This window comes from Dasypus novemcinctus, chromosome 1, assembly GCF_030445035.2.
Source record: "Dasypus novemcinctus isolate mDasNov1 chromosome 1, mDasNov1.1.hap2, whole genome shotgun sequence".
Classification (NCBI taxonomy): Eukaryota; Metazoa; Chordata; class Mammalia; order Cingulata; family Dasypodidae; genus Dasypus; species Dasypus novemcinctus.
Genome location: NC_080673.1, coordinates 13,585,891 through 13,611,513, shown reverse-complemented (window position 1 = coordinate 13,611,513; position 25,623 = coordinate 13,585,891). Strand labels below are relative to the sequence as shown.

Here is a 25,623-nt window from a genome sequence, read left to right as displayed (position 1 = left end):
TTTATTATTCATATGTGCAGCAATATTAGAAAGTGTTGCATTTGCTCACTGTATGCAATTATCTTCCTCTCATTTCCACTTAAACCCCAAGGATTACTTCTCTGTCTTCATTTTACTTCCTGATTGGCAGAACTGGACACAGGTGATGACCACCTCTTCGTCCAGACACTGTCTTGTCTTTCTATTCTCACTGGTTTTTCCTTCTCAATGTCCTTGTCTGGTTTCTCCTGTTCTCTATGCAATCCCTTAAATTGGAGCACCCCAGTAGTTAGTGCTCAGAGCTCTTTCTCTCTTGAAGATCTCATCCTGAACATTAAATGCCATCAATGATTCCTAAATCTATGCAGCTAGCCCACATGTCTCCCTTGAATTCAGGCTTCATATATCCAATTTATTTGACAACTCCACTTGGATTTCTAATAGGCATCTAAAAATCTACATCTTCAAAACTGAGCTTCTATTCTTTCTCCTTGCCTGCCCCACTCTCAAGCAAGCTCTTTTGGAAGCCTTTTCCATCTCATTTGATATCAAGTCAATCTTCCTAGTTGCTCAGGCCAAAAACTAAAAGTCCCCTTTGAATCCTCTTTTTCTATCACAGACCACATACACTCTATTAGGAAAGTCTACTGCCCCTATCTTCAAAACACAAATAGAATCAGATGACTTCTCCCCATTTCCATTGCTACCATCCTCCAAGTCACCATCATCTGATACCGGGGTTACTATAACAGCACCTTAACTGGCATGCTTGCATCTACCCTTGTTACAGTCTATTCCCCAAACAACAACCAGACTTATCCTTCTATGAAGTAAGTCTGATCATACCCCTTCTCTGCTCGAAATTCTGCAATGACTTTCCACTTCCCTCAGAAAAGAAGTTCCAAAACTTACAATGTCTTGTAAGGCACTCAGTCTTCATGACTGTATGTCTCATGAACTCTCAGACTTCATTTCAATCTATTCTCCCTACTTTTCTGCTTTAGCCACATTGGCCTCCTCATTGTTCCTTGAATATTATACAAGGTATGTTCTTGTCTTATGAACTCTGTACTGAATCTTCCCTCTACCAAGACTATTCCTCTATTCGATCTCTAAGTATCGAATGGCAACTTTGTGCTCAAGTCTTCCAATCTTAAATATTGTAAACCAAACTCTTCTCCAGGAATCTTGTTACCCTTACATTAGGAAAAAATACCTATATACATACATATATCTATCTATCTATCTATCTATCTATCTATGAATATATACAGTTATATGTCTCAAATTCATATAACTACATATATACATGATGCAAATTAACCATAGTTTGTCAATCAACATATGAATAATAAGAACACAAAGGAGCATGTATATTTAAGATGTGCTTCAGTGCAACTTTGAACCCCTTGATTATTTTGATTCATGTGTATCTATTTATCTATGACCAAAGTGGCTTAACCCAAAATTTAGTAAACTCTTCAAAATTATATCAATTTTTCCAAATACAGAATGTATTTGTATATTAGTTTAGTACAGAAATGCTTTTAGCTAAAATATATAGACTAGCGTTTTCAGTTTCTTAAAAGTAATTAAGGAGCAAAGCAAGTAACAAGTAAAGGCTGTGCAACAAAAGAAGAAAGAACACTCAGCAAGACGAGCAAGGAGAGTGAACAAGAAGGGCTCAATGAATTCCAGTTGCAGACACGTGCTTTTCCTATAGTTCTTTATATTTTTGCAGCCGGCTAAACAAAAGCACTATATTCCTTACTTTGCCTAAAATATGAAAATCTTAAAGAAAAGTATGCCTAAGTATTCCATTCTGCACTAAGGCAATAAACCCCTCTAAGGTGATTTTGGACAAGTGAAGCACCATGGCCAGGGATATTAAGTTCTCATCGAGGCAATTGTAAGCTAGAGGTGGAGGTAAACAGAATGGACAGATATTAAGACTTCATGATCACTTACAGGTTGTTGGGAAATTAATGCTCTGCTGCAAAATATGCATGCCTATATTTCAAATAATCAATTTACCATTTACATTACTTTTTTATTGTTGGTTTGTTTGTTTTTAGAAGGTACCGGGGATTGAACCCAGGACCTCATACATGGGAAGCAGGTGCTCAACCACTGAGCTACTTCCACTCCCTACATTACTGGTCTTTAAAGAAGACAGAACACCTGAAGTGTATTAAAAAGTTTTAGCCTAGATAAAAAAAATATATAGCCAAGATACCACCCCACATTTCTTGATTTAGCGCAAATGAACATAGTAATTAGCAATCACCTAGAGTTACACATACAAAAGATTTTCTATTAATGATATATGTATCTAGCTTCCACACTAACAAAATATTCTTTTGAACTGAATGATTAAGGTAAAAAATGCTGATTTCTAGCTTCAACTCTCTGCTCTGATATATTTTGAGCAAATAATGCAATATTTCTAAGTCACAGCAGCCTTCTGTAGAGAAAGGGTGATGGATCCAAAGATCTAAGTGCTTATCAAATGTTTCTGTAGTTATTGTAGAGATTTGTTGTTTTTTTCTTTCAAAATTGAGCCGTTCTGAAACATAATAGATGCTTAATAAATATTTGTTGAGAAAAAATAATGAATAAAAATGGAAATAAAATCTTACTGCGAGATATTTATGGAGAACAGATAAAAGCAATGTGTTCTGGTCAAAATATGTGGGTATGCTGGACTGGAGGTGGGATAGATAGAAGGCGGTAAATAGCCCCAACTAATTTAGACCCCTTTCTCTTCACTGTTGGTCATGAGATAGTTCCCTCAAATCTCCAGGCTTTATAGAGAAGAATTTGAAACGCTGGATATAGATCAGGTGATGGAAACCAGTTTTAATTTTTGTGATACAGATCTTCTTAGATAAGTATCTTAATATACTTATTGTCATTAGCTCATTAAAAAGAATCCATATAATTGAAAACTAACAGAAATACTAAAAAGTTAATGGGGATGCAAGTAAAATTATTTCATGACTCATTTGAAAATACAGCAAATCCCATAATGATAAAGTATCTTTATATTCCTCAACTAGATTAAATAATACCTCTGCTTTCTACTATGCCTTTTGGAAATGAGTATGTTTATTACGAACATGAGATTGAATAGAGAAATGTGCATGTCTATTAAACAAGCATAATAATGCTTACATGGTAAGTATTCCCGTTATGTGGTTCAAAGTAACACGGTGACCCAACAACAGAAAAGATACAATCTATATGATAATGGAACAACTTTTGCAAAATACGGGAAACTGCTTTAAAGCATATTCTTATGTATTCAGTTCCTTTTTTGATGAATTTTAGTAAAGGTCTACCTGATTATAAACCAAATTTTGAGGAGTGGTTCATTCTTATTCTAATGCCACTTGATTATCTACTTATGCTCAGAATTCTGATTAGGGACATATTATGTGGAAGGCATATAAGTGCCATACAGGCAGTATATTTTATGTTAAGGGCTAAAGAGAAAACATTATGAGCTGAGTACTAGTCTACATGGTGTCTGAAAAATGCATTCTCTTTTTTCTACACCCACCTGAGAAAAGTTACATTTAGATAAATCTAGATAATTATGTTGTAAACAGTGCTAAGGCTCAAAGCAAAGTTTTATTTAACCACATAGTCCTATCTTACTCTTGCTAAACTGTGTTTTGAAAGACAAACAGAGGTGTGCGTTTACGAGATTTAGAGGAGATTTTCAACTTTGAGTTGATACTTGTGGCAGTCTGAAATTATTTTATGAACATGAAAAAGAAAGATAATATTTGTGAGCTGGTTCATTCCTCTGGATGTGGACCATCAGTGAGGTGTGACTCAGGTTGCATTTCTGCTCTCTTGCTGGGTCCAATAAAAAATGGAGACACACTGGCAGAGAGTGTCCTGCCATATTTGATGCTGCCATGTGACAGAAAGTAGAGGCTCAAGAAGGTGAGGCCCCTGGGGAGAGAGGAGCCATGTTCCTGATAGCTTGCAGCTAAAATTGGGAAGAAAGCAGAGCCACCGAGGCTGAGAGAAGAGGCTGGGTGAGGCACAAGCCCTGTGCCTGGGTGCCTTCAGCTGAGCACTGGGAGACGGTACAGCCCAGAGGGGAAGGCAAATGACCAGGCAGAGACTGAGTGCCATTTTACTTCAACCTGTGGCAGCTGAATTGGGTGAGAAAGCACCTCTTATGGCGCCTTGAGTTGGACTTTTCCCAGCCTTGAAACTGTAAGCTTTTACCCCAGATAAATATCCTTTATAATAGCCAACACATGTTTGGTATTTTGCATCAGCAGCCCTTTGGCAAACTAAAACAATACTGTAATGGGATGACTCCTTTGGTCCTTAGGATAAGATGAATGTATTTTGCATATGAGATAGCTATAGATCTTTAGGAGCCAGAGTATGGGCAGTGATAGACCAAATAATGCCCTCCACACCAGAGATGTCCAAATCTAATCTCTGCAATCTGGGAGCATGTTAGAGAACATGGCAAAGGGGAATTAGGTTTTCAGAAGGATTTTCAGAGAAAGGAAGCATTGCTGGCATTGACAAAAAAGGAACCGCCACAATGGCAAAGTAAATATATACAAAGACACAAAAACAATAAATAACATGTCTATAAAAGAAAATCATGGACTATGGTTTTAAATGATGGATCCCTTTTCCTACTGCTACTGTAATAAAATTCCACAAATTCAGTTGCTTAAAACAACCCAAATTAATCCTCATACAGTTCTATTTGACAGAACTCTAAAATCAAGGTATTAGTAAACAATCCTTTCAGGACTCTCCAAAAGGAGAATCTGTTTCTTGGTCTTTTGCAATTTTAGAGGCTGCCCATATCCTTTGCTCATGGCTCTCTTTCACCATCTTCAAAGTTGGTGACATTGTGCAACTCTGATGATTCTTCAGTAATTACCTCTCCCTCTGACGATCTCCTTCTTTCTCTCTCTTCCATTCTTAAGGACCCTTGCGATTACACTGGGCCCACCCATACACTCCTAGGTAATCTCCCTATCTAAAGGCCAGTTGCTTAGCAACCTTAATTCTGTCTACAGCTTCAGTCCCCTTTGCAATGTCAACTCTCATATTCACAGGTTCAGGGAATTAGGGCATGGGTATCTTTGAGGGCTATTATTCTATCTGCTACATATACTAATGGTTTATTTAACATTATGTATGGAAAACCTGCTCTTTAAAAATGTATTTGAAAAACTGATAAGTAGACACCAGAATACATTGAAAATTAACAAACAATTTTTTTTTCTTTTAAGGACCTAGTAGAAAATATTCAAAAGAGGGTCTAGTCATTCAGTCATCTTTTTAAGACTAGTTTCCCTCTCCTTTAGAAATCAAATTTTGGGGAAATTTAATAAGCATTTTCCTAGGGTTTCCCAATATTTTCCAGTCTGAAAGCTACTTCACCAATTTTCACTTATCACCACATAAGAAATGAAAAGCTTCCAATCATAAACATTCTGAACTGTGTCATTATTCTTGAAAACAGAGACCATTTACTTTAGAAAGACCCCAGCCCTCATCTACTCTAGTGGTGAGGGGTACTTTCAAAAAAAGCTATGAAAGTAGGATTGACAGATTTAGCAATGAAAGGACAGGACTAAGGTTAAATTTCAATTTCAGATAAACAATGAATAATTTCACAGTAAGTATGTCTGTAAATATTTGAAATTCTTTTCCAGTATATGTATGTTCCATGTAATATTTAGGACATGTACGAAAGAAAATATTCCTTCTTTCTCTGAAATTAGAATTTAACTAGGTGTCCTGTATTTTATGTGGCAACCCTGTTGGAAAGGCTGGCCACATAGTTTCCGGTTTTAGCTTTTAGCATCACAAGACTACAGGGAAGACACTGGAGAGAGGGAATGGTGACAGCACCATGGTTTTCCAAGCAGCTTTTCTCCAATGGACTCCATCAGAATTTTCTGAGAATTCCTTTTCTTTTGATTACAGAGTGAAACACAAGAGAGTAAAACCTCCCCAGTGGAAGAGCCATCCATATTATCTCTCTCATCTTCTTGCCAAGAGCAGATCATCCTGCTTTTCATGTGGTTCAGACTGAAGGGGATCTGGAGGGCTATGCCTGACAGTGTGGTGGGTGGATCATTGCTTTGGGCACACAGCTAGTTAGCTGTAGAATAGCTACATCGTATCCTACGGTCTATCCATGGCATACCTGCAGAGCCACAAAGCCCTCAGACACCATCCAGGGGAATAATTCCCACTTTTCTGAAGACTGCGGAAATTTCATTACAGAAAAACATTTGCAACATCCTCAGATGTTAATCAATAGGTTTTAAATATCTTTAATAATCGTACATACGAATTTGCATATTTTTAATAAATTCTGTAGTTACCAGATTTTTACAAATGATGAAATAGAATCTCAAATAGTTTAGGTGAGATTAGACTCTAAATTTCTTGATTCTCAGTTCAGGATTTGTTTCAATATGAGAAGTGGTCAATTCTATGAATATAGCACAGACTACGAAGCCAAACTGCCTCGGTTTGAATCTAGCCTCCATCACTTACAAACTGTATGACTTCAGGCAAGTCATTTAACCACCCTGTGCCTCAGTTTCCTCATTTATAAAATGAATAACAATAGTAACCACCATACAGTGTTGATGTGAAGATTAAACCAGTTAACATATATAAAATATTTAGTGTCTATATATCGCAAGTCCATATAAATATGAGTAATGGTTACTTCAAGACATTTGGCCCTAAATACAAATAACCAAAGAGGACTCACAATTTATTTAACATTCTTAGATTTCATTATTAGTAAATGCTAAATTTTTATATTATTTCAAAAAACTATGAAGTGTATGTTTTTAGACGTTTTCACAATTCGTACTGTTCATCGTGGGGGTATGAAAGAGAGGTGCAGACGTCATATTGAGTTTGGAAAAGAGCAAAGGATTCAGGAAAGAGAAAAATCATGACCATAACCTGCTAGTCAGAAGTACAGTGTGAGCGTGTGTTCATGTTATAATATCAACTTCCAACCACCCTTCATGGTACAAAACTTAGCATTGAATAACATTGAAATAAAAGAATGTTAAATAAATTGTGAGACCTCTTTGGTTATTTGTATTTAGGGCCAAAATGTCATGAAGTAACACAATATAAAAGGACATGTCTCAAAAGTGAATAGTCTGACAAATTTGTCTCTTAATTATTAGAATAATGTATCCAAAAGTACTTTCAATATCTTAGAGTACCATATTGTTTATTTGGTGTAGAACAACATGGAGTATTGTTTTACAATTAGAAGTCCAATATTCACTTACCAAACTGACGAAGGTCCAAGCAGAGATTTGCTCCCTCAACTAACGTGGTGTTTCGGCATATGGTCCACAGGTTGAAGTACATGTAAACTGGCAGTGAGGTAAAAGCCGTGACTCCCAGCCAGGCCAGCATGAAGAGGTACGTCAGCATAATGAACTGTAACAGAGAGAGAGTGAACAGAGAAAACATGCAATCTGCTGGAAAAGAAGAATTTCGTGCTTAATCTGTAAAGCACCATCGCTAAGGTTTTAAGGACTGCAGCACATAAATCATTATCACAATCCTGGTAGTTCGGCACTGGTAGTTGAAAGAAGGTAAGGCAATGGATTATGAGATTAAACCTGCTGGAAAATCGGTTCTTGGCAGAATTTCTTTCTCATGGACAAGGGGAGAAATAATCCCTGAGCATTCATTCACGTTTTGAACTAAAAAATCACGTTACATGTTTTTCAAACTTTGGAAAATATTAACTGGTATATTCAGATGGAACTATGCAAAATGTTGAATTTCACTGTGAAGAATTACAAACAAAATTTTGTTTACCAATTTCTATTAAACGAAATTGGTACTGGTTCATACTTCAAATATTTAAACTTACTTAAACATGCTTGCATTTAACATCATAAAAATGGTGGATCTTAAGTCATTTTATTAGTACATAATGAACTTAATATGTATTTCGTGTATTTCCACTTCTTTTTTTTAAGAAATTTCTCATGAACTTTCAATACAGTTTTTCTTTCATTCATTATATTTTACCTTTTTCTGTAGGAACATAGTTAAATACGTTTTTAGATCTATAAAACTTTACAGTGCAAAGTGTAGGCTATAATGTAAACTACAGACCTTGGTTAGCAGCAAGGCTTCACTATTAGTTCATCAACTGTAATAAATGTACCACACTAATGTAAAATGTTATTAATAGGGAAAATGCGGGAGGGGGAGGAGGTGGGTTGTATGGAAATCCCCTATACTTTTGATGTAACTTTTCTGTAATCTAAAACTTCTCTAAATCAAAGTGTTTTTAAAAAAGAAATAGCCAAAAATATGTTTCAGGTTTGAAAAGAAAATTTTCCCTCAAAGTATATTAAAAAGTTGTTCACGTATCCAAACTCATTTTCAGCATGAATTTGCAAGCACCTTTGCTTCAAGCATGAATCAGATGCCAGGTAAAAAGACAGACAGATGCAAATACTGATGGATGGTTGAATAGCTGTGCTTAGGAAAAACTGTAACATTGCCCAGAGCGGAGGTCAGGTCTCTGTCCTTCACTTTGGAAGGTAACCTTTCAACCTGGATGTGCCATGCCTGATAGGCTTTGGGTCACACTAGGTAGTCTAGCAACATACTTTAAAATAAGGCTAGCCATGCCAGAAAGACCAACAATGTGATTTAGAGTGGGGACTTGGGGTCAACAGCATGAGTCACCCTGGAGAATGAGATCAGCCGTGTGAGCAACCAGTCACCCAAGGATCATTGATGATTTTATTGGATCCCCAATAAGAATTCTAAATCCCGAGCTCAGGGGAGCATCCTGGTTGGTAATATTCCATGTGGGTTGTCACACATCCACGACAGAAGAGTAAATACCCTCACTGCACAGGGAAAGGACAAGAGAAGCTCCACACTGGTACTTTCCTGGATTCTGTTCTACATGATTCTTCCTTTAGCTGGTTATTAATCAGTACCCTTTCCCTGCAATAAACCACAACCATGAATACAGCATCTTTCAGTTGCTAAGTCTTTCTAGTGGATTATCAAACCGAAGGACCGCCTTGGGGATGCCTGGATCTGCATCGGTGTCAGAATGGAAGGTAGTCTTTGGTAGAGCCTGTTCTAACTTTTTAGTTGCCTCTTTGCAAGCTGACAGAAGATGCATTCATGTTTCTCAAGTTACTCTCAATCACATTAATCCACACTATCTAAATATATAATAGCCTATATAAATATACTTCCTTAATAGTCTAAGCTTACACACGTAGCAACAACTGTATTTGGGTACAACTGAAAAGGAATGAATATAAATCTACTACAGCACCCTGAGGTTTAAATGCAGGACATAAATCCCCACATTGATATGGATTAATCATATTTCTTAATGTAAATTCATGTGTTACTGTATTAAAATATTTCGATCATCACAGGGAGTAACTGATGATAGGAATTGTCCATGTAGGTAAACACCAACAAGAAATAGAGAATGATAGTGAGCAACCTCACAGGAGTTGCCAAATTGTCCTGTCAAGGGGTATGATTTAATCATACTCAAATATTAGAGATTAAAAGCTACATTATCTCTGAAGAGTAGCCAAGTAAGGAGATCACTATGACCTAACTTGTTGGTCATAATTTCTACCTTTGTTTATTTTTTATATGACTTTTGCTGGCTCTTTCTCAGTTTTGGTGCATAAAAATAGCCTTCTTTGATATCACTCATATACTTGGCCTTATGATTAACATGTGGTCTCCTAGAAAAACTCAGACATCTTGTTGAAAGAAAAAGCTGAGAGAGCACTTTTAAAACTATATCCTTGTACATTTTTCAATAATTGATTGATCGAGTCCTTCCATCTGCAGGTATGTTGCTATTATGCATTAGATGTGCAGCAAGGTACATGCAGCTTTGGAGACTTCATAGTCTCTCAAACTGTGTAAATATCTTCTAAGACATGCTTCTGAGATATGCAACATGCTCTTGCGCTCTTCAGTTTGTTTGCTTGTGTTTTGTAGATTTCCTCAAAAGGAATACAGTTTCACACTTCTTCCACTCTACAAACCCACATCCCCTTACCTAGCTCTAAAAAACCAAATTGGATGTTAGAAAGAGTGTGTGTTTTGTGAGTGTATGTATTTCTGCATGTAACACCTAGACTGAATTGTCATCAGAGAGAGTTCTACTCCAAATTTTACTCTCCCTCTTTTTCTTTTTCTTTAATCTCTGAATACCATATATCTGAGAGATTATGCATGTTGAAGATACAAATTATTTTAAAGCTTCCAAATTCTTAAAGTCTTCTTGGTGAGCCTGTTATATCTATATACTCAGACACAGATCATGGGATGGCTACATGTGAACATAACTGTAAATATGAAGTTCGATTTTAAATCCTTCAAACTTACTGTCAAGTGGGGAAGAACATGAGACTTGCAAATGTCTGAAAGTCAGCCTTTGCACCCAATGGCTAAATTTCTAGAGCAATTTTGTCCCCCTGCTGAGTTACAAAGGCACACCTCTAAAACACTTTTGAAGAGAAGCAGTAGTGCCTCTGGCTTAACTTTAATATTTTATATAATTAACTTTTCAGAATAACAATACAGTGTATTAAAATATAAGGAATATAGTTGGCAGTAATATTTTGATGAGGCTCTTGCATAGTTTGTAACAAATGTTTCACACCAATGCAGAGTTGGTGGAGGGGTGATGGATGAGACCCCTGTGTGATGTTATGTATGTTTATTTTGTAAGTTCACAATCTTTACTATCACTTATTGTTTATGTGTGTTCATGTATGAATGATATACGTCAATAAAAAAATTAAAAAATATATACTGACTGAAAGTAAATCAATTATTTTACTCTAAAAATTCCAAAGTAATTATATGAAACCCATAGTTATTTAATAATTCTGAGAATATATAGTAGAAAAAACACTTTTTAAAAATAGTAAAATTGGTGCCAATGCCTTGATAGAAATTATACATTTATACAAAAAAAACATATTGTGATTGACAGAGACAAAGACTATTGGGATCAAGGATATCAGGAAATTTATATAATATGAAAAGAGTACAGAATTTAACGTCAATGAGATGTGAGATTAACCCCTTTTCCTGTAAGTTGCCCAATGTCACAGTACTTCAGAAACCCAGAGCATAATTAAAAACAGGTTTTCTCACAACACTGTTTTATCTCAATTTGACTTCCTATTGGTCTCTACAATGAAATACCAATGGTTGGAAGATTTTATGCATCAACATCTGCCCTAACTAGGCATTCTTTTTCTTTATTTCACACCAATTGTCTGTGGTTTGTTTGTTCTTGTTTTTTGTTTGTTTTCATTCTGGTAACATATAAAACCTAGAAGTTCCCATTTTAACTACTTTCAAGTAGACTATACAGTGTGTTGATTACCTTTACAATGTTGGGCTATAACACTGCCCTCGATTACCAAAACTTTTCCATCGTGCCACTGAACTCTGTACCAATTCATTTTAAGCCATGATTTGGTGTACATATTTGAGCCTTCTACCTCAGAGATGAAACAAAGCCTGGTCCCCAAACACTAGCAAATAATGGTTGTTGAATCTTAAGATACTTAAATTAGTGAAAGGATGGGAATTGGATATCTTTAAAAGGAATTATGAAGTTATAATACTTTTAAAAGCATTTAGTCATGCTCCACAAATACTGAATGATGTCTTAGTATGCATCAATGTTTAGGATTTCAGTCACCTATCTTCCAGGCTCCATAAGTCTGCTCACTCTACACAGTTCATGCCAGTGACCTCAGGCAATGTTTGTCCTTTTGTGTCTGCTTAGTTCACTCAACACAGTATCCTCAAGGTTCATCCATGTTGTCATATGCACTACTACTCACTTCCAACATTAATGACTTGTCATTTTTTCCCATCTTTTGCTACTTTGTCCTATTCTGTAAGAGGCAGAGATCTATTTATTTAACTTATTTATATCACAAATGCTGATATGACACTTACTGTATGCCTACCCTAAATACCATGTTTATTTAGCATTAATTTGTGCCTATTAGTATATTGATTAAAGACAAGGCTTTTGACCTGGATTGAGTCTTGGACAGCTAATTCTGCTTCTATCTCTGCCATTGTAAAATAACTGCTCTAGCTGATCTCACAATTTGTAGTTAGGCTGGAATGAGATAATACATAAAAAGCAATTAGCATAGAACCTTAAATATAAGAAGCACTTTGAAAATATTAGTTTTTTTTTAATTCTTGATAATATTGTGATTACTACTACTACTGAAGTACATGCTTTGCCTGAGCGATTGAACTATACATAATAAAATAATTAAATAGAATCATTTATTATTTGGAGAAATTGAAAGAATAAGATGCCTTGGGTCTGAGAAAGTTATTCAAAGAGGGCTCTCCCTCAAAGGAAAAAGCTCCAGAAATTCTTGGAAACCACCCCAAAACTGAAGAGATTCAGTTAATGGAACTCCTCTGGGGAATAAAAGCCTTTTTTATTAACATTTTTTGTTGTTTGCAATTGTAGATCTCAAGTCTAATTTATAGTCTCAAGAACAATGAACATGATATGCAACTTGAAGCACATTACTTTGGAGGCCTAAAAGCCCTTTAAAGTTCATGGGAGAATAATCTGCATGCTTTGGGCACATCCTCTCATCTTGTTTTCTTTCTTTCTGACCCAGGAGATTTTTCAAAAGCTTCTTTTCAAGGGGCTGTTCACTGTAGAATAGGTCTTATAATTCAACAGGCTTAGATTCAAAGTGGATTGCAACACTTTGAACTGTGTTGTTGCTGCTAGTTGACTAAGGCAAAGGCATAGATGACTCCCGAATACATATACTGACGAATATTTTCTTTCCTCTGAAAGTTCTAATGTTCTAGCAAATTAATACAATTGAGTGTACCAATGTAAATCATTGCTGTGAGAAAATGTTTTCATCACTATTAATGGCTACATGTTGTTATAAGAAAGATACACTCTAACTCTAGCCCAAACACCTATTGCTAGGGGGAAGGCCCCCTTAAGAAACATTGTCTGTTTTCATTTCCTTTAATTTCTCCCTATTCAATAACTAAAAGGGAAATGCCTCTTTTTGTCCCCTCTTAGCTGTCTTAAACATCACCACCACCATGAAAAACTGGGATTGGCAATTTATACCAAACCCCATTATCTATTCCAGTCTCTCCCTAGAGCTAACTAAGAGCACAGAAAAACTTAGCCCTACCTTAGAAGTCCTAGGACAACAAATAGACTCTCTTACTGCTGTGGTACGGCAGAATCGCAGAGCCCTAAACATGCTAAGGGCAGCACTGGTGGGGGGTTGGGGGGGATAAGGAGGCATGCTTATTTCTCAAGGAAAAAGCTGTTTCTACGTAAATTGCTCCGAAATAGTCCTAAACAGCATTCAAAACCTACAAGATGAAGCCCACCAATTTTGGGAGGAGGCAGCCTCTGGAGAACCTGGCCTTTCTCATTCTTGTGGTCCCACTTACAACCATCTTCTTTATCCTTCTAGTGGGGCCATGTATCTTCACAATTCTAACTAAGGTTATTTTTTCCAGAATCAACATCTTCCAAAACAAGATGTTAGTAATTGTGGGAATTTCAGTCAATTTCAATCACAGTGGCAGACCCTTCTTCCCTCAACCTCAAGAGAAGAGCCAGAGAGGTGTGTGCCCTGTCAGGCAAGGACCTACTGACCTAACCAGCAGGAAGTACTACAGAACAATGACCATCGCCCCTCACCACCCCCTTAAGAATAAGGGTGTGAACTCTCTGAGGGGGGAGTTGAGGCACGTTAGTAGGGGAGGGAAATGGAGGAGAAGCCGATCCACGACATGGCCGACAGACAACATGGCTGACAGACAACGTGGCTGCAAGACCTGGCTGTGGCCTTGAGTTTAACCTTGAGGTCCCAGTTTCTCTTTCTCCCCTTGGTCCTGGATATTCCATACAGGCTTCACCAGGGCCCCACCACTGGGGGGGGGGGGGGCGGGTAACCAGTAACAGCTGGGGCCCATCACCTCAGCATTAGCAAGGGGGAGGAATAATTAACAGTTTAAAAGGTAACCACACAGTGAGAGCTAGTTTTCTCTGCTTAGAGGAGCTGCGCTAAATCTTTGCACTTATTTCCATCTTTCTCTTCCATTTCTCAGCAAGCTCTGCTCATTCCCCCATTTCCTAATAAATTCTTTTCACTGGCCTACGTAAAAAAAAACAACCAAAGAAAGATACAAAGTACTTCTGATTTCAATTACGAACCAGTTACAATTCATGGGTATATTCACTCAAGTGTCAACTTTTAACAAGCTAAAATACAGTTTTATCTTCAAATTTGTAAATTTTATTTTAGAATTGAATAGTGACTAAAAGTGAAGAGTTATTCAAACTGATGGATTATAAACCTTGGTAAAAAAAAAACTTCACAGTAATAAAAATGTCATAATTATAAATTCATCACAGTTGCTATTCATATGACATACACATTTGTCATTTGAGCATTAAATGTATCGAATCTGCTTTTTTAAAATTAGTATGACCTCTGGCAATTTGAAATATTCTTCTGATTTTGAAAACTTTTTTCTCTTGCCTTAATAATATCTGTTTTTGGATGAAACTCTTTCTGAAAGTCCCTTCCATATTATCTACTTGGGATCTACAGTGAACAAAACTGATCAACAAAAAAAGACTGGGGAAATCATCAAGTATTACTGTATTACTGGACTTGAAGTCAGAAGACCTGGTCACTAGGTATGTGCAACTGGGTGTATCGCTTAAACCTCAGTCACTTTACTCATTTGTGAGGTAAAATTAGTATATATCTCCCACAGGGTTGGGATGTAAACAAAAGAGAAGATTACATATAAAGTCAGTTAGCAGCAAGCAAGGTTCATGATAAATCTACTTATTTAAAAATTAAACCAAAGGGAAGAGGCTGTTTGATTTACTTATTCTTTAATTCCAAAGGTGAGCTGAGGGAAGAAGAAGTTATTTTGGTTGCATTTGGTATTGATTGTTTTGAACAGTCACTGAATTTTATCTCCTAGTAGCTCTGGTCCTGTTAATAGGAAGGAAGGAAGTATGTGGAAGTTACATATATAAAGAAGCCTCAATGACTTTTCTTACTTTAGCTGTTGTTTAAGAACAATCTTAAATATTAAGATGCTGATTACTTTCTCCTGATTCACAAAGAAAAAACTAAGTAAAATTTCTTTAATTTGAATTAGATTAATTAACTCATTGATCTTGGATAGTAAAATTGTTAGGGAAATGACAGGGATCTTTAATTAATATCAAACACCTCTCATTATCATATAATTATTTCAGCATCATTTCATCAAAACCTCCAAGTACCTAAGTCATAATATACATCTTGTTATCAATACTTCCATGTTTTCCTTTGTCTTCACTTGAGACATATTTTGTTGAGTGAAGCTACATGTTAACATTAAATTCAACAGATTCTTATGAATTATTTATTAGAGAATTGAAATAAAATAAAAGATGTAATTATTCTTTTGATGTCATCCTGGATATTGTAATCTTTGTTAGAAATTAAGTAGGCATGTTGAAACATAGAACTGGAAGAGGAAAAGGTTTAAAATAGACTGTTGCTCCTTGCTCATGTAACCACTTAGATTGCAGTGTATTTAAATTGAAAATTACTTGTAAAAGGTAATTGGTTTTTTATCTGAATTCCTATGAACAAACATAAGGTCTCAGAAAATCACAAACTGTTTAGCTTTAGACTTTCTTTGACAACTTTAGCAGATATGTGCAGGTAGAGATAAAAATGTATCTTGGAAATCAGCAACACTGAAGAAAAGAAGCTGCTTATTCTGACTCAGAAGTCACTATGAACTCCCTAACTAAATGGAAAAAAAAAAAAAACATGCCACATAAGTAATTGATGGTAATGATCTAATGAAAAGGCTCATACTTTAGTAAAGATAAATAAAGTATATCAGTATTCTCAATATCCCTTTATACCCAAAAATAATGTCAGGTTTGGCTCAGGTCATTGACTGTGAGGGTCCTTTATCCTTAACTGTTTCAGGTCACAGGATACAAAGATTGTTTGATAAACATTAGCCCATAGTCTCAGGATAATCATTTCACTAATATCATTAATTTAATGATATTTTCTCATCTTGGAATAGATTTAAAATGCATCAGTTCAGTCATGGTTCTTCCACTTTAACATCAAACAATAAGACATCTTTAGTTTCGTAAAGGGTAGACATAGCTAAGAACTTAGAGACCCTCTGATCAAGAAGTTGCACTTGGCGGTGGACTTGGCCCAGTGGTTAGGGCATCCGTCTACCACATGGGAGGTCCGCGGTTCAAACCCCGGGCCTCCTTGACCCGTATGGAGCTGGCCCATGCACAGTGCTGATGGGTGCAAGGAGTGCCCTGCCATGCAAGAGTGTCCCCGCGTAGGGGAGCCCCACGCGCAAGGAGTGTGCCCTGTAAGGAGAGCTGCCCAGCACCAAAGAAAGTGCAGCCTGCCCAGGAATGGTGCCGCACACACGGAGAGCTGACACAACAAGATGACGCAACAAAAAGAAACACATATTCCCGTGCCACTGACAACAACAGAAGTGGACAAAGAAGACACAGCAAATAGACACAGCGAAAAGACACCTGGGGTGGGGTAGGGTGAGGTGGGGGGAAGGGGAGAGAAATAAATAAATAAATCTTTAAAAAAAGAAAAAAAGAAGTTGCACTAGAGCTAAAGAAGCACAGTCTATAAAAGGTTTTCAACTGTGATCACACTTTGGAAATTATCTAGAAAATGTGAGAAAGAGATGCTTAGGCCTTCCTCATGCCAATTAAATGTATACTTTAAACATCTTGTAGATGATTATAAAGGACATCCAGGTTTAAGAACTACCATTCTGTTGGAATTAAAGAAGCACTCATGACCACACTTGATATGAAGGTTTCTTTGAATTTAACCCTCAGACTCTTGAGGGTAATATTTCTCGAGTTAAAAAAAAGAATACCATTAGGATGATTTACCAGAAATGCATGCTAAAGTCAATGAAATAGTCAAATGCAAGGATTAGTAAGGTACTGGACATGAGACAAATATCTAAATCAGGCTTTCTCAACTTTGGCACTAATGATATTATGAACTACATAATTCTTTGTTATGGGGGCTGTACTATGCTTTCCAGGATGTTTAGCAGCATCCTTGCCTATACCCACTAGACACCAGCTGTGAAATCAAAATGTTTCCAAGTCTCCTAGGGGACAAAATACCCCTGGTTGAGAACCACAATTTTAAAACAAGAAAATATCAAGTCAAAAGGAAGCAAATGAACACCTAAATATACAATCAGTCTAAATGTAAATTGGAAAACATTAACAATATTGAACTCCATAGACTCTGGAAAATATACATTGTATAGTTTAATGAAGAGAAAATTAAGCAAGCCATTATTGCAACTGCTAAAGCAAATACCATACAATGTGTGGACCTAAACAATGGGAATTTATTGGCTCATGGTCTGGAGGCTAGGAGAAGTCCAAAATTGAGCCATTAGCAACGTGATGCTTTTTCTTGGGTCCTTGGCTTTTCTGTCATAGGATAAACATTCCTATCCTAGAAGGGAAAAATTGGAAGGAAAACAGGGGTCACAGATTGAAACAGTCTGAAACCGAGTAGGGAAAACATCATTAGATTTCAAGGTCAGAGAGTCATTTCTACATTGGGTCTTTGTCCTCTGGCCTGTTGGAGTGGCAGCCCCACCCTTTTCTTTCTTTTTAAGATTTATTTATTTATTTCTCTCCTCTTCCCCCCAACCCCGGTTGTCTGTTCTCTGTGTCTATTTGCTGTGTCTTCTTTGTCTGCTTCTGTTGTCAGCAGCACGGGAATCTGTGTTTCTTTTTGTTGTGTCATCTTGCTGTGTCAGCTCTCCGTGTGTGCGGCGCCATTCCTGGGCAGGCTGCACTGTCTTTGGCGCTGGGCAGCTCTCCTTATGGGGCACACTCCTTGCGTGTGGGGCTCCCCTACGCGGGGACACTCTTGCATGGCAGGGCACTCCTTGCATGCATCAGCACTGCACATGGGCCAGCTCCATATGGGTCAAGGAGGCCCGGGGTTTGAACCACGGACCTCCCATGTGGTAGATGGATGCCCTAACCACTGGGCTAAGTCCGCCGCCAGCCCCACCCTTTCTAAGCACTTTCACAGCAACCATGTTCTCCCTGAACACTGGGCTAGAGCTCTGATCACAGCAATGGTGGCAATGTTCTTCAAGAACACCAGGGCCATAAGCCTCACCATCTCCGAGCACTGGGGTGGTAGCCAGGCTATTTGTGCACACTGGGGCACAGGCCACACAAGCTCCAAGTGCTGAGGAGGCAGCAACCTCCCTGAAGATCTGTGTACCAGGTCCTTCCTCTCCAAGTGGCAGGGCAGGACTGACCCCTCCAAGCACAGGGGCAGACCCACTCTGTCAACAATATGGGTGGGCTCCTCCTTTGGCCTGAGAAGATCTTTTCTGTCCAGACTTCTCCTTCTATGGCTCTGCCTTTGAAGTCATTCTCCCTTCATTTCTTCTCTCCCTCCCTTTCAGTTCAGCTGGCAGTGGTTCTGCTCATACAAATTTAACAAAAACTTGTCAGCTTTGCATGAAGTTCAAGGAAGGTTCAACCCATCAGAAAAAGGGATTTTCCATGGATCCTTCCTGGGTAGCTACAGTTTCAAACTTGATTTACACTGAAGTGGCTGACCGGACCCATGTTCGGGCATACTCTCTTTAGCAAAAGGCTGTGCAGTTAAATCTTCACACGGTGTCCTGTTCTCTTAAGACTTACTTCTCAGAGGCTCAGTGAGGGTCATGATTGAGCTGCTTCTGAACACAGTCTTAGGGCAAGCTATCTGGATAGGCTCAATTTTCCAAATTATCAAATTCTGGTTCCTTTGTGCTTAAGAGTTTAATTTTCTGCTTATCCCTTTCCTCTTGTATTTTACTATAAGCTACAAGGAGAAACCAAGCTGGACCTTCCACACTTAGCTTGGAAATATCTTCAATTAAATCTCCAAGTTAATAAATTTCAAGACCTGCTTTCCTTCTAATATTAGGATACAACTTCACAAATTCTCTGCTAGTTTATCACAACGATTGCCTTTTGTCTCGTTTCCAATGACACATTTATTATTTCCTTCTGCACCCTTATCAGAGGTTCCTTTAGGGTCCATATTTCTACCAACAGTCTCTTCATAAGACTTTAGGCTTTTTTTTTTTTTTTAAACCAAATGTCATACAATTTTTACAGTTTCTACCATTTACCCAATTCAAAGTCATTTGAACATTTTTGGGTATTTGTAATAGTAGCACCCAACTTTCCGATACCAAAATCTGTATTAGAGTTACCATGAAAGCCAAAGCAACAGTAAATTTACATACAATAGGGAATGGCTCACATAACTGTGGGGATCAGCAAGTCTGAATTCTATAGGTATGCTGTAAATTAGGAACTTGGTGACGTTGAATTCCCCAGGAGAAGCCACAAATTGGGTACTCCAATGAAGATGATGATGAATTTCCCAGGAGAAGCTGGCTGGCTGAAGTAGAGACAGAAACTTGTCTTTCTGACCACTGAAATCCTCAGTTCTCCCATAAAGGGTTTCGCCTGATTGGATGAGGTGATTCTTCTCATTGCTGAAGGCAATATCCTTTGGTGACTGTAGATGTAATTACCCATAGATGCAATTAACCTGCTATGATTTAAGTCCAAGAAGTACCCTCAGTAGCAATCAAGCCAGTCCTTGCTTGGTCAAACTGGATACCATAACATAGTCAAGTTGATGCACGAAATTAATTATCATTAAGTAAATTACCTGAAAATATGCAATCATTGTCATCATCATCATTGTCCAAAATGACCTAAGCTTAAGTCATGATCAGAAAATGGTTTTAAAAAAGGAATGCTTTGAAAGATTTATTCATGAACATATGTGTATGTAAATTGCTAATATTACATACTAATTTGTCACTGTGTTATTTGGCTAGTAAATCTCATCAGTGTCATTGTGAATTTATTAAAAACTTTAATCTTATTTGTTAAAGATGATTCCATCAGGAAAAAAAAGGTATGTGGAATAAAGTAATCTCTTACACTGGCCTGTATGGACACAGATACAGAGATTTTTCAAAGACATAATGTAAGGCCTAAGAAGCTGTTTCTTTAGATTTAGAAACATATTAATTTTGAATCACTTTATATGAAATATCTTTATAAAAAGCAAAACAAAAGTATCAGTTTATTAAAATAACAACAGCAGTAATAATACATGTTGTTGCTTTATAGGAGTGTTACTATTAGTAGAAACCAGGTAAACTTTTGAGCTTGGATGAGAAAATGTTTAATCTTTTGTCTGTTTTTATTTGCTGCTCTTCCGTTATTGTCAGAACAGTGCCTAGAACAGAGTAGATGTTGAAATTATGACATCCTGGAGATAAAACTCTTATTTTGAAGAAATATATTCTATCATGTACTTATCATAGAATTTATTGGATTTTAATATACTAACTTGGCAATGACAAATACAAATACGATGATTAAAAGTAAAGTACTGATAATGTCACATTACTGAGAATCAAAAGTCATTTTGACAAATCTCATTTTGACAAATCTCAAAATCTTACAAAATGATGATTCCTCATTGCTTGAAAAAGATCATGACAAATGAAAGACTTAGGTTAAGAGAAAAATTAAGAAGTACATGGATACGAAATTTTCTACAATAAAATATGACTCTATTGATAAATATAAAATTAAAATGTTACAAATTTTAATACATCATTTTATTAAAAAATAGAAACACTAGAAATAATATCTCAGCATTCAAATATTTTCTTAGAAATAGATATTAAAAAAAGTTACCAAAAAAGATTGTGGGAAAATGGATACAATAATACAGCCACAACAAAAATAGACAAAATACCCACAAACTTGCTATCATTAATAAGACATACCAATCAACTATTGAAATAGAACTACTCAAACTCCTCCTTTAACAAATATGTTGTATCTTTTTCCTTCTAATTGACATTTAGAATAACTGGGGGGAGAAAGGAAAAAATGTCAAGTGAATGAAACATTGCTTTGAAAGCAAATGCTTGACATGAAAGATAAATTCTAGCCATGGAGATATTATCTTACTTAGGTTGACCTTGTCACACTTTTGACTACCACCTCCACAAGATAAATCTATCATTAATGAGGACTTATTATAGGCTCTTATACTATGGTTTTTCTAAAAGTGGTTATTAAGCACTTTGGTAAATAATTAGCCAAAAAACATTAAGACATCAGATTAGCAGCTGAACCCTCAAACATTTTCAATTCTGTATTAAATAGTATAGTATATATATTTAGTAGTAAACAAATTTAAATATGATTAAACATTAGAATGAGTCAGAAAATAAGGAACAATTTTGATATATTAAATATATTTTAACAGCTAAGAAAGATGTGATTAGTTACTTCATTAGATAGTATAAATATATGTGAGTAATAACCAGTGTGCATTCCTTGAGGATTGTCTAATTTCAGATTAATCACTAAGTATGTTAGTTTCACTTTACATATATGAACAGGGGAAATGATGAAATTTGTGCTGACATATAATAATTATTTTTAAAGGTGTTTACTCAGCACATTATCCCATAACAATCTGGTGGGTTTTTCTTCTTCAAGGTCATTCTCTCCACTGGAACCTTTAGGAAATTATAAAGACCAAGAAAACAAATCATATAACTAAATATTGGTGCAAATCTCTGTATCGCTTTCCTGAGAGAAGGTGAAAGATTTTACACATCAGTGAAAGTGTCTCTGTTTTTCTAGCAAATGGCAGCTTCCAAACTATGATTTTCATTTGGAATTACTTTATAATACAAAAATTGCTTTCAAAACATTTATCTCCTAAGGGAAATTATCATCTCCATTAAAGTCTATTAGACTGATGACTATGCTTATGAGCCTGTGTGTCTGAAATTTCAACTTGGCCTAGAGCTGCAGGGTGCCTAAGAGTTACCTTCTGAGGGCTTCCAAGTTGCTCAAATGTGACCATTCTCTAAGCCAAACTCAGCATATAAATGCATTACCTTCCCCCAGCATGGGGCATGACTCCCAGGGATGAGCCTCTCTGGAGTCAAGGGATTACTACCAAGCACAGCTGATGATGCAACTAGAAAAAGACCTTGAAGAAAAGGGGGAAATGGCAAAGACAAATGAGTTCACATGGCTAAGAGACTTCAAAATGGGTCAGGAGGTCATCAGAGGTGCCACACTTATGCACATTTCAGCAGGATCTCAGAGACAGTCAAAATAGATAAAACCCCAGGTAATGGTGCTCCTGAGGGTTATGGACACACCCAGGTCCTATAGTCATGGCAAATGGCTCTAGAGTTCAATGCCTTGCCAGTGGGCCCTACTTAGGAATTTATGCAACTGAATGTGATGGAGTTGGACTCAGATGTGACTTCTCTACACACGCCTCTTCTGTCACTTTTACTGAACCTGTGGTTGGCACTGGGGTTGGTGAATGCTCAGGAGACTTGAATCTCTGGACTGTTCATCTGCCAGCTGGGCCCTGATCCTCAGCAGAGTTGCAACATCTACTCTGCAGATTGTTGGACTTACCCAGGTCCGCTAACAAAGAGGTGAGGATAGTCAACCACCACACCAAGGAATCCAGAGAGTCTGCAACTGCAAGCAGGATAATCCCATCCATCAGCCATGTGGGATCTAAGCTCCCTCTCAATTTAGAGGTGGAGTGGGCATTGTCATCCCATGGTCTTCAGGATGGAAGAATAAAATAAGGATTAGATTGAATTTATTGGTATTCTACTATAGAATTATTCTGACTCTAGCAATGGAAGAAATTATATCAGTAATGTGTAGACAGTGACCACGGGAGTTGTTGAAGGCAGGGAGAGGGAAAAAGAAGTGTGATATGGGGGCATTTTGGGGACTTGGATTTGCCCTGAGTGATATTGCAGGGACAGATGCAGGACATTATATATCCTTCCATAACCCACTGAATGGATTGGAAGAGAGTGTAAACTACCATGTAAACTATAATCCATGCTGTGTAGCAGTGCTCCAAAATGTATTCATCAAGTGCAATGAATGTACTACACAAATGAAAGAAGTTGTTGATGTGGGAGGAGTGGGGGTTGTGGGGTATATGGAAACCTCTTGTATTTTTAATGTAACATTGTATGTGATCTATATATCTCTAAAAAGAAAGATAATTTTAAAAGTCTATTAGAGTACTACTTACATCAAATAGATATACCAATCTAACAGGGGACATATTTTTATAAAATATTTGCTACTATCAGGCCTTAGTGAGGCACAAATGAAAATACATCATCAACATTGATGAAAGTAATTTTGGACAGACTAAACAAATGAGAACTATAAGCAGTTAAAATATTAAAACAAACAAATCTTACTTGAATACATTTAGCGCCACCAACAAAAATGGAATAGAATTCAGTATAGACTGAATGAGGGATAGCCATTTTTCTTTTTTTTCTTTTTTTTCAATTTGGGGGAAAAATTTAAGGACCAGAAGAAGGTAAAATGAAAGGCCAAGTTAGTATTATGTAGATATAGCTATTTCAGCAAAGAAGTGAAGCATACCAGATGATTACATCTAAATGTTGCCTTCAGGTTATTCTATCTCCCTGTAGAATATACAGAGGATTTAGAGGGAAGGGAATGACTGTTGGTATACACTCACCTGCCCACACACATATCTCAAGTAGTTTTTGCTTACTTTGACATTTAAAAAACATGTTTAGTTAACCAGTAGGAAGAAGAGGAAAAATATGAGAAACACAATTAGAATTTATACAGGTGATTTATAAAAGGCACAACCAAAATGGCTACTAGAAAAAGTCACGTTAAATTAATCTAGAAATGACGTAAACAAATTCAAAGAAATATGTACTTTTTCAAAAAAATAGTCACTATTCATTCAATTGGAAATAAATATGGTGGACAAAAATAATAACCATTGATTAGTGAGAACATCTATGCTATAGTGAAAATATGAATTTCTCCCTACCCACTCAAGCATTTTTCTTCTTCAAGTCACCTTTTATTTGTGGTTAGAGGTATCTTTCAGAAATTCAAACTAATTGTGATATTTTCTTCTTGCTTTTGCACAAGTATCATTGACTCAAAAATCAAGTTTCCACACTTCAGAATGTAATGCACCATCCATCAGGACTTTGTACTTGCTTACCTATCCAGCCTAATCTAGCACCTGGACAATTGCAGTGGTCTAAAGATTCCATTCTAATAAACACTTACCATGTTTACTTTTAGGACTTCCTTCTGTCTTCCAAACTGAGATCAAGAGACCCATTTACTCATTAATAATTAACCAAAATTTTCCCAGTGCCAACAATATGTAGTATACTAGACCTAAGGTACATAATGGTGAAGAAAGTTTCTGCTGTCACAGCCTTTAATCACTCGTCTTCTGAAGAAACACTATGTCTTATATGCACATTGATCAATTTGTTTAGAATGCATGTGTTTATATACTAGTGTCCCAAATAATCAGATTAGAATGGGACTCCCCAGGGGCCCCCGTTTCTATATCCAGGGCCTAGCAGGCCACTACAATCTTACATATCCTGGTGTTTGTAACAGCTTCTGAGAAAACTGAGTCAAAGATATTTTACCTTTAAATTGAAAACAGAATTCAAATAAAAATCAAATTATATAAAAATAAAGGTATCACTGGCTTAACAGAATACCTTCTCTTTCAGTAAATATTATTACAGAGGAAACTTCTTTTCAGTGAGTGCAATTTCTTTTTTTAAACTTTTTATTTTTTAAAGATTACATGAATGTTACACCCCTCCCACGCCCACACTTTCTCACATTAACAACATCTTTTGTTAGTGTTATACATTTGTTCCAATTGGTGAACACATATTGAAGCACTGTACTAGCCAAGGACTAGAGTTTACATTATAGTTTACACTTCGCCCTGCAAAATTTTATATGCTTTGACAAAATGTATAATGGCCTGAGTCCATCATTGCAAAGTCATAAAGGTCAATTTCAATGTACCAAAAATGCCCCCATGTTGAACCTATACTTCCCTCTACTTCCCTTCAGAACCTGTGGTGGCCACTGCCTTTGTATCAATGATACACGTTCTCCCACTGCTAAACTAATCCTAAGTCTACTTCAGTACATAGTTGCTTTCACCCTTATTTTTGTTCAATTCCTAAATCTTGAGATGTTGGGATGGTGAAGCTCAGCCTGTATCTGACTGAGACAGGGTTTGGATAGATCCCATAGGGCAGATGGATGGTACTGTATTGCCTGTAGTTAGAGACACACTCTGCTTCCTGAGATGGGCATTGTCCATCACCATATTTTTGTTAGTTGTCCTGTTGAGTCCAATGAACTGGAGAGTAGGTGTTGCAAATCTGCTGAGATTCAGGGATCAACTGGCACACGAACAGATCAAAGATTTAAGTCTCCTAACACTTATTTAATAAATATAGTACTAATTATAGGTTCAAATAAAGGTGCAGTAGAGC

General features: G+C 36.8%; 1 protein-coding gene across 2 annotated transcripts in view; it reads right to left on the bottom strand.

The window, feature by feature from the left end:
• GPM6A (glycoprotein M6A) overlaps positions 1–25,623 on the bottom strand; it is a 367,647-nt gene that overhangs the window by 9,435 nt on the left and 332,589 nt on the right. For both annotated transcript variants that reach the window (XM_004447461.4, XM_004447460.4), the window contains exon 4: positions 7,305–7,458. In XM_004447461.4, the coding sequence (XP_004447518.1) occupies positions 7,305–7,458 (154 nt within the window). The remainder of the gene's footprint in view (positions 1–7,304; positions 7,459–25,623) is intronic.